The sequence below is a fragment of the Amblyomma maculatum genome, chromosome 4 (assembly GCF_055883805.1).
Source record: "Amblyomma maculatum isolate TAMU_Amacu chromosome 4, ASM5588380v1, whole genome shotgun sequence".
In the NCBI taxonomy this organism is placed as follows: Eukaryota; Metazoa; Arthropoda; class Arachnida; order Ixodida; family Ixodidae; genus Amblyomma; species Amblyomma maculatum.
The window spans coordinates 20,622,511-20,635,676 of NC_139347.1; the positions used below are offsets into that span (position 1 = coordinate 20,622,511).

Here is a 13,166-nt window from a genome sequence, read left to right on the forward strand (position 1 = left end):
TAAATGTTATGTGCAAAAATTGCACAATTAAGCAATGAAAACTGCGCATTGCTTAGCTGTGAGGCCAAAATACCAAGAGCTCGTTCGTTCAATCCCTAATGCATCAAGTGTTTTGCATACACCAATATCAGTGTGTTTGTTTCTTTTAAATAGAACCCAATGGGACAGCGTCATCATGTCCTGAAAGCATTGAGCAATGGCTCCAAGACCTTGGACTTCCCGAGTATGCCAACTTGCTTCTCGTCAATGGATACGACGATGTGCGATTCTTGGTGAGAAGCCATTTTTTGATCAACTTTACTGCATGGCACTGAGTACTTTTTTGGTTTGTATGCATCACAGCAAAACAAACTTCCTAGATTAAGCTCTTGCAATATTTTTCACTGATAAAGCAAAATTCGAAGCACATGTTGTTGCATCAAGTTTCTGCAGTCATAATTGAGTTGCAAATGCAAGCATAGCTTCAGTGTTCCACTGCTTTTGAGGCTGCTGCCAGTTCATGCCCTTGTCCTTATTGTTGATTTCTACACGTTCTTTAGGCATTGTACACTTACATGGTGCTTAGGTGCAAGCAGGTTTGAAATGTTTTTGACTTCAATAAGATATTTTTTCCATTGCTTTTCACATTGAAATACTTTCAGGGAGGCGGGCTTGTGGAGGATCAGGACCTTCTAGACATGGGAGTTTCAAATGCCGAACACCGGAAGCTCATGGTCGAGTCAGCTGCACAGAAGCTTCCTCCAGTTCCACGGCTGGAAGCTGGATCAGATCCTGGTCTGGATGGCTGGCTGGACTCAATTGGATTGGGCTGCTATGCGCAACGGTTCAGGGACAATGGACTGGGCTCCCTTGATCGCTGCCGACAAATTTGGGAGCTAGAGCTGAACACTGTGCTCGAAATCAGCAAGCTTGGACACCAAAAGCGAATTCTTGCATCATTGGGGGAGCGAGCAAACAACAGCTATGCTGACCTTGATGAGCTTGACCTTGGACTATCCAAGCTGGTAAGCTACCGATTTTGTAAAAAAGGTTTTTCTCTCCCCACTTATGTCTAATACAGACTCGAATATGACTGTGTTGCATTGCAATTTTAGCATAACTTCTCTGTACATTCATTATTTATGTAGCATTGACATGGCCAAGAATGCACGCTGCCTCACTTGTGTTATGAAATGCCTCGTAGTATGTATGCACAGTTGTTGCACACTATACAAACATATGAAGGGCTCTTTGCTGCAGAGCAGCTATCTTTCATATTGCTCTCTTACTTCTGCAAAATTTAATGGGTCTGGTTGAAAAGTGAAATTTCAGTGCAGCAACTTTAAAAGCTGCATGGTATTGGGTCGTATGTCAGGACATGCGCATTGAGAGGTTCAAGTGCACTAAGGAAATTGAAGCAGGTGGCTGCTGCGAGGTTGTACGTGATTATGGCACCACATATGCATAAGATAAGCATCGGTGCAATGCAAAGGTGAGCAGGAAGCAAGGTACTTGGCGAGGGGTAGTGTTTTTTAAGCCATTGTTCCCAGCTCCACAGATCACGTTGCTATTCAGTGTAGAGAAATGCATTTTGAAGGCAGTTTTTGTGCCAAGGTATTTCAATGAAAATTGTTTTTAGCTGCAGCTCTAATACGCTGTCATGACCTTTTACGCACTTTCTTTCACTTTCATGTTGCTATTTCCTCACTCAACTTTATAGCTTCATTAAGCATGTTACGTGTAATTAATGTGTTGCTGTTGTGCGTGCAGAACATGGGTCTTAGGGAGCTTGGTGTTGAGGATGACGACAGACTGGCTCCCAGTAGTCTTCGGATTCGGCCGCCAACACAGCTGATGAGTGACCCAGGGCGTTCTCCAGCATCACAAGGCACTGCAAGCACGGCAGCTGCCCAGTGGAGGCACGACCCCCAACTGCTTATCAATGGGTCCTGCGACTACACAGCACATGTAAGTGCCCTTTTCAATTTGTTAGGTGCACAATCTTCACATGAAAGTGGGTTATGCCTATCAAGTGCCATGGCGCAGCAGTGGGCAGAACTTCAGTAGGGCAGGTTGGGCCAGGTGGAGTCAAATCAGCTAATATTAACCTGTAGGGACAGCTGGTGGTGCTGCACTTCATCCAACATGGAAAAGTGTAGAAATGCTGGGAAGATGAGGTTTTATATCAGGCTTGGCCATCTTTGGGCATACAATATGGATTCAGCCACTGCGAGGAAAACATCAAATTGTGAATGTTTCCATACCAGCCTAACACCGGCCTTTCACTGCAATAAATTTATTGAAGTAAAAGCACACTGCTAGAATAACCTGCACATTGGGGAGATCATTACAGTTCAGCTACAGATTTCAAGGCAGAACTCTCACTTTCAGTTCCCAAGCTAAATGTAAAACCTTGTATTCCTGACATTCCTACGGGTGATGTGTTCTGTAAGTCCACAAACAGTGAAGCCACTTTTTCTCTTAAATATATTGAGACACTCCAAGTCGAATGGGTTAGCCAAAATGAGTGTTTTGAGGGAACTTCTGATACCAAACAAGATGGCCACAGTGACATTGGTGCTAGCCGCGTACAACTGTTTCACAATTTGACCATGGAAACATTTTTGCCCCGCTGTCATGGATCAGTGCTTGTGGCTCTCGACTGCTTATCCCAAGGACATCGGTTCAATCTTCCTTATACTGCAGCACCTTGCTTTTTGCCTTCATCGAAAAGAGGGCAAAAAGCAAGGTGCTGCGGTACTTTTGATGTCAATTAATGTTACAGAACCCCAGAGAGTCAAAATTTCTGGTACCCTTCACTACAGCATCCCTCTTATCCCGGGTCACTTAGAGACTTTACACCCTACAAATCAAGCCAAACATTTTTCTCTCACCTTTCCTTTGTAAACTTGATGCTTGACCCACAGCTTAATGACCTTGTGACCAGTACAGTTGCCTGCATTATTCAGAAAGTTAAAGGGAACTGCATAACTGCATTGTCGGTCTCCTTCCTTTTCCATCTTGCTCTGAAACCAATTGTCTTAGGAGTTGACTTGTGCTGCATGTGAAATGTATTGAATACTGCAGATTCAGATGGTCTTTCTGTGGCTTGGCACAACCTAAACATGCAGTGATACTTGACCCACGTTCTTGACCACCACACACTGTCCCTATGGAACAAAGCAGTGTGTTATCTGTGTTTTTTTTTTTCTTTTTTTTTTTTTTTCACTTAAATGGAAAGTTTATCAGAAGAAGAGATTTTGAAGCACAATGATTTTGATCCTTCTGTCATGTTTGAATGAGTGAAAAATTAAAATGTTGCTTTCATAGACTCTACAATTGGTTAGAAGAATGAATAATGCAGGGCATCATGAACCATGAGCCATTGTTTCTGACTGCTGTTTGCTTGACCTGTATCTTGCCCTAGTTGTCTACATATGCACAGTAATGCAAGTGTATCCATGTTCATGAAAATAGGAGGTGCAATTTCTCAGTTTTGCTGTTAATATCTGCCTCAGCTTTGAAACTTGGCAGCATCTTAGCAAAGATTTTGCTTTCAGTTATTTGTCTTGCATATGTAAAACTCTTGTCTCAATTTAAGGATATGCGCTTTTTCTTCTTTTACATTGGATGGGTGTTACGAACTTGACGAAAAAGCTGGTAACACCACTCCTTCGTGGCAGCTGCTCAAAATACTTAAATGGTTGAGGTGTATATCTCTTTTTATGGCGTGGCTTTGCAGTACCTCGGCTCAACACTTGTGAAAGAGCTCCAAGGCACGGAGTCTACACGACAGTCAATCCACAAGCTCAAGACATCGACACGCAAAATGGGCAAAGTGCCCTGTGTGCTATTGTCGGTGTCGCACCGTGGAGTCAAGTTTGTAGATGCCGTGACAAAGGTGATTGGTGCTTTAAGACTTCAGTGGCCATTGCATTGATGTGAGCACTGAAAGCATGTGGGTTTTGTAATTTGTTTTTCAGCGCCCCGTCTGTGAACACGAAATCCGGAACATTCACTGTGCTTGTCAAGATGCAGAGGATCTCACCCACTTTGCCTACATCACAAAAGAGCACCAAACAAACCATCACTACTGTCATGTGTTCTGTGCTCAGACCATGGTGAGTGCCACATATTTTTCATCTTGAGTATATCAGCTCAGGAAATCTGACCTTTGTTCTGTAATCTCACATACTTTAGACAGTTTAAGGGTCAAAATCCACATGTCAGTTGACAGTGTTTGTGAGGATCAATGTGTATTCACATTAGTTCATGCAATCCGCTAGCAAGGGCGATCGTGCATGTCACTATCCCTCTTTGTGATGCATCCTTGGTAGTTCAGTTTGTATACTTATATTTTAGTAGTCATATTTGCAAAGCAGCTCAGAGTAATGATGACGGTCTAACCACCCTAACCTTGCTGAGTAACTAGCTGTCACAGTGTGGCACAGTGGGCTTTATCTGCTGCTAGAATGGGCTCAGGTACCTACATTCCCCTGCCATCATTCCGCTCATGTTTTGCTACTGCTATGTGCAATACTGTAGCTACTTCGCCAGCTCAGAGGCAGGTGGTGAGGAGGCCATTAAATTTCTGATAAAAGTTAATTTTCACGGGGCCAGTGAGATGTATAAGCCAAATGCAGGCCACTTGATTTTGGCTTTTGCTAATGCTTGCAATGCTGTTCATAGTTTGTAAACCAATTTAGAATAGGTGGGTAAGATAGTGGGGATTGCACCATGTCTTAGAGGACAGTGGTCATTTTAATCCTCAAAATGCTTAAAATGTGAGGAATGTTTTAGTCGGTTCCATCGGCATTAGCTGCTGTATATAAACAGTTTAGCAAAAACTCCATGAATGCAATCTTGTCCTCATATGCTTGCAGCAGATGTGACAGTGCACTGACTTTCCATTCTCAGTAAAAATAACCATGCTTTTAACAGCTTCCCATCTTTGGGATTGAAATCAGTTTGCATTGAATTGCATCGTCATGCATCAGGCACTGAAGCACTAATAAAGTACCATGACAAAAAGCATAATGTCCCACTATTCCCGTAGCAACACATAATATAAATGTGCAGCTTAGGAACTCCAGTGGGCAAGAAAAAAAAATCGGTTTTGATAGGATTATTGGGCCTAATGTCTCAGATTGACTTGGGTAGGGAGGATGTCGTAGTGGAGGTCTCCAAGAATTTCAAGGCATGGGGTTCTTTAACCTGTACTGACATCGCACAGTATGCAGGCGCATGGCTTTTCACCTCTACCGAAAAACAGCCATCGCTACCGGGATTGAACCAGCGTCCTTGGCTTTAGTAGTCAAACACCCTATCCACTGAACCATTGGGGTGAGGCAAGAAAAAAGAAAAGTGGCTGAGGCAGTCTTAAAACTTTGGTCGAATATTTAGGGGAATGCTCCAAGGTGGAGTTAGATTTGTAATAAGGGAGCAGTTACTCATTCATGTTTACGCGTGTACAAGTGCAAAATAGGGGCAAAATGGTTGTTTCGGTCTCGTATGGGTCTGGACGCAATAAAGTATGCATCGTGGATGTTCGGCTTGGTTGCTTTGTGCATCATTGGGCCGCTGTATTACATCACATTTTTTCTTGTTGATATTTCTTGCTGATTGACTTTTCAGCCATCTCTCAGGCACGAACGTCTCCGGCTTCTGAACAGTAATGTATTTGCGTTATAAAAGAATGACTCGACCTCTGTCTTTTAATACGGAGCAGTTTTCTAAGGTAGGTAGTTACCTTCCTTTCCAATGCAGCAACGAGTCGTACCCTCGGCGCAAGGTCGACGCTAGCGCAGATTGCTGCAGTGGTGGTGCTCGTTCCCAATATTGTATATGAATTTAGGTTTCATAATTCATTTCTGATAGCATTTTAATTCCTCCCCTTCCCTTACACTGACCTGGCTAGTTAAACGTTTAGAAAGTAACTAGAGGCGCTCACAATGAAGGCTCTTGCTATTTGCAGATAAATGGTACTAGAACGTTGTGAAAAAAAGGGGCACCTTTCAGAAAAGGTGAATGGTAAAAAATATGGGGCGAGAGCCATTTACTAAGCCATAAACGTGCCTGCGTGGCTTGAAGGTAACGTGAATGCAATGGTCCTGACAGGCTGATTCTGAGATCACCCTTCCATGTGAAAGGAGAGGCCCGAGTTGGCAGCTTCTGCCACACGTAATGTCCGAACAGTACGGTCAGTTAGTGCCTGACCATGTCCGTGGCCGGCTACCGCCATGATTTTTCTCCCTCGACGTCAACGCCGGTGGACGGTCGCCGAAGCCTGATTTTCGGCGAATTGGACATTTAACGCTGTCGCTTTAAATTGAGAGCAGTGTTTAACGAAAATCTGTAGTGAAATGATTGCTTAGCTTGACTTTGCCGCCCGGCAGTCTGTGCTACTCTCCTCCGGATACAGTTGCCGGCGAAATGCGACATCGCTTCGTGGATGGAACTGGTGGCGCCCTCTATCGTAGGTCGTCGCAACTCGCTCGCCTCATCGCATCACGGCCACCTCTTTGGAATTGTTTTTATTGCAGAGGGCTCTTTTTTTTTTTTTTTTTTTTTCCTACCAGCGTTCGCAGTTTGATTTTCTCTGTTTTGTGAGGGGAAATGTTCCGGTCGTTTGGCAGCTCGTTTAGTACGAAAGGAGAGCAGCCGTAGCGATGCGCGCGGCACGGATGGTGGTGTGAGGGCGGCGTTCGACCTTAGATGGGAGCCGTGTTCCTTATCTAAGGGACTGGGGTCTTTGCCAATTATTATTTTGCTTGCTTGGTAAGAAAGGATAGGTCTGCATTATGTGCGAGGATATTGAAGGCCAGGCGAAACCATATTTTGGCCACGGAAGTTTTCAAACCCGGTTGGAAGCTCGAGAAGTTGACCATGTCATTATTAAATTGCATTGTTTGATTTGTACGTAAACAAACAATGCCCTGCACGTACGACCGTTTTCTGGAAGTTGGTAGCGGCAGTTTACCGCCATGAGTGACATGTTCGCAAATGCTCAGTTGTTTTTGTGTTGAAACGTAATTTGGATATGTCATCTATCCAGTTTTCTTTAAACATAAATTATAGCAGTTAAAATAGGCTTCCTGTACATACATTTTGGCGCACTTTATGTTTCAGGCTGTTGTAATTTACCCCTGATCCCTCTGCTCCCATATACCGGATGTACCTCAGGCCTTTAAATACGTTAACGGCATGTGCGAAAAGTACCATCCACCTATATTTAACAGATATACATTCATAGAGATATTAGAGACATTTAGTTTAGCGCTACCGCGCAAGAGTCGGTACGCATGCGCAGATAACCCCGAGGCCGACAGATGGCGCCACGTTCCTTTAAAATTTAGTTAAAAGCTAAAAGTATCTATTTAGTTTACCGCTGCCCCTTACCGCGGCCGTCTACCGCTGCCGCGCGCCGTCGGCACAGTTTGCGCTGATTGGTCCCTGCGTGCGTAGTCCGCCGGGCATGCCGCCGGGATACGACAGGAACGTGGCGCAATCTGTCGCCCTCGGGGTAATCTGCTCATGTGTACCGATGCTCGCGTGGTAGCCGTAGCGCTAAGCTATATGTCTTAATAACGTTATCATCACAGTGATAATTCAGTGTATCGAGCTCCGCCTGTCAGTCATGACGTCTGTCTTGCACTACTGGACACGTTCAAGGTATCGAGATCAGAGAGTTATGGCATAGCTGGATCCCTGATCCGGTACGGTACGTCGCTAATGTGCAGTCTGGACGCTGCAGTCGTGCGTGATACATCAGCTCAGCCGCCGACCAGTATCTGTCGCCCTCAAGGCTGCCCGGACATGCGCAGTAGTGGCCCGCGGCAGTGTATCGGCCTGTGCCGGAACTGTTGTGTTGAGTGACAGTACTGTCGCATAGCGTTCCGAGGGCAAGCAGTTGCTTTATTGCAGGTGATTGGTATCTCTTTCGGTTTCCGCGGACGCGTTGCTGTTCGTGAATAATCGTTGAGGATATTTACACGACAGCGACATTGCGGTGACAATATGCAATACGCTTGCGCCAGCTTTCTGCGGCTGTCACTAATTAGGTTGGTTGGTTTGTGGGGTTTAACGTCCCAAAGCAACTCAGGCTATGAGAGACGCCGTAGTGGAGGACTCCGGAAATTTCGACCACCTGGGGTTCTTTAACGTGCACTGACATCGCACAGCACACGGGCGCCTTGCTTTTCGCCTCCACCGAAAAGCTGCCGCCGAGGCCGGGATTCGATCCCGCGTCCTTGGGAACAGTAGTCGAGCGTCGTAACCACTGCGCCACCCCGGCGGGGTTGTCACTAATTAAGTAGTGCCGAAAGTTGGCCGAGTTGGTGAACGTTCATGATGAAAAATAGCGCGAAAAGTACACGATGGATGGAGGGACGACACAGAGTAGCGAGTTAGCGCTTATCTGTGTCTTCCCTCCGTCTTCGTGTACTTTTTGCGCTATTTTTCATCATAAGCTGTCACTATTCTAGACTTTTAACTTCACGCTCTATAGCTTCTACCAGTTCTCTGGAACCATAATAATTGTTCAGCTTCACCTTAATGTATGTTGTGCCAAAAAGAAGGATTACACAACACATCTGAAATGAGCTTGTATCATCTGCTGAAGGCGCTCCTCTATGGTTTCAAATGCCTTAAATGCAGTCAGTACCATGGTCATCGTTGGTACTGCGGGACTCTAGGACGCCACAGAAGAGCCACCAAGCAATAGTGTGCTGCATTATGTAACGTCTGCAGCGACAGAATCACTTTTTTTTTTTTTCAAAGGTAATTCCTGTGGACTTTTGACCGGGTGCGATTCTCTCCCGCAGGAGCTGGCCACCGAGATTATCCTGACGTTGGGCCAGGCGTTCGAGGTGGCCTACCAACTCGCGCTGCGGGACCAGAGTGGCAACGGCACCACGGGTAGTCAGCAGAAGGACTCGTGCCAGCGCCTACCGCCGACCAATTCACACCGGACATGACAGTTGTCGACGAGGTTCTGAGCTGTGCAGAACCTCGCTGCCCCAAACTGTCTATCGTCGCACATGGCAGCCGCGTCCTGAGCTTCGCGCGCTCTTCGAGGCCACTATCCTGCCCGTGGTGCTGCTGTGCCCGCACCGCTTCCGCATTATTCGTCGACTGCTAGCCAGGGAAAAAAGGACAGCCCGCGGGCTCGCTTTTCCTTCGTCGTGATCACAGCCAGTTTGTAAAGAATGAAAAGCCCAGACCGCGCGTGGTGCCGTATACGCAACGACCGCATTTTGTTCTTGAGAACCCGCCGCCCCTTGGCAGGTCCCGTGATTCTCGTCACCCCGCGGATGTAGACGGTTGGAGTAATGGAATTGATGCCGCTTGGAATCAGCAGTGGTGAACGCCGGTGGACAACCACGCCATTTCTGTGGCCGTATTCATAGTGCGGCGTTCGTCAACGACTCCCGCCAAACGAGAACCGGGAGACGAACGCAGGAGTTGGACGAGAGAATTTGATCGGTTGTTTCTCCGCCCCTACCGCACCGTGTCGCCAGTGATTACGTGTCTGCGGGCTCTCGAGAACTGTCTGCCTGGTATGTGCGTCGGTTGAAGCAGGCTGGCTTGGCGGACCCGGTGTCACCGCTGTGCAGCCATGCCAGTCATGAACTTCGGAGCAGCTCTGGCGTTCAGTTGAGTTGGCTGGTTTATGGAATTTGAAAATGGAGTCTTATTGGCGGGAGCTTTTTCTTCCCCAATAGCTACTGCGGTGAGGTGAACAGTGTCGTTCACTCGCCAGGGAGTAATATACGCGTACTCTTGACGACGATTAGACGCGGTCTGCCACTGGTTAGACGACGGGAGAGGAGCGCCAGCGTCGCCATCTGAGCGGCGACACCCGGTTCTACTCGACGCGACGAACTCTCGAATCTACTGCAGGAACGCAGCGGCTCATCCCAAGGGACCTGTCAACCATACTGCGAGTACTGCTTTTGTGGTCTGTAGAGCGCTCCCTGTAGACTGGGCAAACGAGCTGGCGGCTGTGAAGAAGGGCAGCGGCCCAGGTAACCTCTGTATTTGGTCATAGGCGGAAGGAGCACGTGTTAAAGCGATAGTGTCCCATGAAGGGGCCTCAGAAAGTGGCCATCAAATTCGTGCATCATGTGGAGCCGCGTGCATGTCTGTTAAAAGCTCTAAAAAACAAGGTGATAATTTGCAAGGCATGACAACCAGCTGGAGTTCGCCAGTTCCAAGCATTCTATCGTCTAGCGCTGATATGTCAAACGGCCGTAGAGTGCTAGCGTTCTCCAAGCCGCAGCGAGCAAGGCGATGCAGGCCGCGGTTCTTCTCACTTTCCGCTCTTCCCTGTGCTGTTTAGCTGGGAAGGGGGAAAATAGCGGCAGTAATAAGTTAACGGCCATAGCCGGCTTGGCTCGTTACGCTTTCCGTGGGCGGAGCGCGACGCCTGTCTGAATTATTATTGTGTGGGAGAAATCATGGAGCTGCAAATCCAGAAGCCGATGTTCTTACTCCACGTATTTGACGCAGCTACACATAGCGAATCAGTTCAGTCAGCACTCTCGCTTTGCCCAGTGTGCACTCGCGAGCGGTTTTGCAGACTGCCACAACGCACTTATCACCGCTGCAACTCGTGTAGATTTGCATTGCGCGAGGCCTCTCGGTTAGAGGGCCCACCGTAGATTGTTGACTCGAAGGCAATTTAGCGTACTGTAAGCGTTGTTGCCTTGCGACGCAACGCCGGCCGGCCCAAATCCAGCTCGCAGCTTGGCGCTGCCTATGTTGAGTCGCGCAGAGCCGCACGTGGTTTATACGTGAAATATTTATGTAGCTAGCACACAAGGAGCTTGCTACGCGTGGCGTGCTACATTTAAGGCTTCAATGAATCTGTGATGTATTTTCTAAGGGACGGTTGTGTACGCGAAAGCAAAGCTCGTCGACGTAGTCTTCGTTCCTTAGACATCGTACCCGTTTGTTCTATTGTCGTTCTTCGTTGTCCTTCCGCTGCTCTGTAGCTCACCAAGGCTCGAACTGGACGCTTCGACATTAGCGCCGCTTCTTCCCCTAACGGAGAGACGTTGCGCAGGCATTTTTGAGGCGTCCGCTGCACGGCCGTTGTTGTAAACGCTGGCGTTCATTCGTATGCTACGTCTCACTGGCTCCGTGTGGTATGTGCATAATGAGCATGCGCCGTGTCGCCCATCATGTGCAATAACTAGTTCCTATCGTGGGCATGCCTTGGGCGAAAATTCAGTTCGGGTGCTGGTACAAATCGAGAGCGTGCCGATGGCAGTCTGTGTAAATCTGCCAAGTCACTTTTCACAAAACGATGCTTGCACCGAAAGAATAACGCTAAAGCAAGGCGATAAGCATATTTTTTTCTTGAATTCTTCAAAATATTTTTCTGAGGCCTCGGAAAGATTTCAAACATAGACATTAAAATTGCATCTCTTACAAGCTGCTTTTACTGTAGAGTTTTAGCGACATTGACGGGTTTTGACCTTCGTTGTCATGCGATGCGTGCATAGATGACGATTCGATGGGACGGACATGTATTGTACTTTTGCACGGAACTAGTGAAACGGCGAGTGTGGCACTGCGAACTTTATTTTATTTTTATTTTTTTGATAATTGTTTGGAGTCTGTGGTTCCTTCTCACTTCGCTAAACCTGAATTGTGCACACTTTTGTGTTCGTGCGTCGAGGACGAACTGGTGCTCGCGGGAACAGTGCCAAGTCTGCAGCTACGAGATCGGCGACTCTGTCCTCCGCTCGCGGGAAGCTTGCCGGCCTGTTTGTAAATACGCGCCTAGGGTCCCTTTCTGGATAGTGGCGGAGGTGCCCTGTAGCCATTATGTGGAGCTGTATCGTGCGAACACGCGCGGTTTTCTTGCGAGCTTTTTTGCTTTGAAACGATGCCTCATTAATGGCTATTTTGTTAAGTACCTGTCCTCTTCAACTCTGCTCTGTTTGGGCGACGCAACTGTGCCATGCTGGTTCGGTGCTACACACCAAACCAGCATGCAAGGTTGTCTTCACCAATTTCGGTAGTGGGCATAGGCCCGATGTTGCCGATCCGGAGAGGCGGCAGTGACCCCTGTTTTGTTGAGAGAAGTTGTGAATGCCACGTTTGCAGATGCCACCTGCTTTCTCCACTTGTGCAGTTGTCGCGGTTTGGTGAATGCGCTGGAGATGGTTCACGGTCATTCGGTGGAGTGTGCCGCCAACTCCCGCCACAGGACTGGTTCATGCTTTAGGTAGTATTAGGTGTACAGATACTTCATTGTCACTTGGTTGTGACACTGGACTGGCGTAGCTCTTGCTAAGCAGGCGACAGACTGCGACGTTGTGAAAAATGCTCGATTTTAATTGTTCAAATAATGCGTAATACTAGGCGTAGCCGCGCCGGATTTAAACCGGTGATAAAAAAGAACAAACGACGTAGGGTTCCGTTTTCACATCCCGCTCGCCTTTTGCGAGCTGCGGTTCTTCGGGCTGGGTTTGGGCCGTTGTTTCGGGCACCCGTGTGGCGCCTCGCTGCGCAACCACGCGCCTGTGTCCTTAAACATCGCTGTGAAATTTTTATACACAAGAACCTTGCCTGCGGGGCTTCACAGAGCATCTGCGGCCGCCCCTAGTCAGCCGTTGGCGCCCGGCTTCTGTGTTTTTCTTTTTTTAATCTTCTTGTGAAGTGACAAGGCGACATGGTCGCTTCTCGACGTGTATCTACTTATACATATTCTATACATACATGAATATAAATATATATTATACATATTATAATATACATACACGCGGTGCAGAACGACTTGCGCGTTATGTGATGTATAGTCTTTTTTTTTTTTTTTTTTGAATCTTGTACACTGTAAGAATAAAGTGACACGTGATCCGTGAGGTTGGCCAGCTGAGCTGTGCGTGGTGCTTTGTTTCGTATTTGTGTCTGAGTGTAACAACCACGAATCACGTGCGTGCAGACCGTTTTTGTGGCTTTTGATTTTTATCTTTCGTGAACCAAGCAAGTACCATCGAGATGTCACCGTTCTTGTGTGTTTGCTGTTGAAACATCGTTTCGTGTCTTAGTGGAGTCACTCGTGCTATTCCGTTGTCACCTTCATAACCGCCTTCTTCTTTAATACAATTAATTCAACTGCGTGCCATAAGCCAGCGAGAAAAGGTAAGGTTGCGTGCACTGTGTCGTTTTATTGCTCG

The 13,166-nt window shown here is 47.2% G+C and overlaps 1 protein-coding gene across 2 annotated transcripts in view; it reads left to right on the plus strand.

Annotated features, from left to right (window-relative positions):
- Nucleotides 1–12,865, plus strand: part of LOC146190467 (uncharacterized) — an 85,767-nt gene extending 72,902 nt beyond the window's left edge. For both annotated transcript variants that reach the window (XM_084600894.1, XM_084600895.1), the window contains 6 exons: nt 154–272; nt 642–1,004; nt 1,750–1,947; nt 3,722–3,880; nt 3,963–4,100; nt 8,802–12,865. In XM_084600894.1, the coding sequence (XP_084457020.1) occupies nt 154–272; nt 642–1,004; nt 1,750–1,947; nt 3,722–3,880; nt 3,963–4,100; nt 8,802–8,954 (1,130 nt within the window). In that variant the 3' untranslated portion in view covers nt 8,955–12,865. The remainder of the gene's footprint in view (nt 1–153; nt 273–641; nt 1,005–1,749; nt 1,948–3,721; nt 3,881–3,962; nt 4,101–8,801) is intronic.
- The last annotated feature ends 301 nt before the right edge of the window (nt 12,866–13,166 follow it).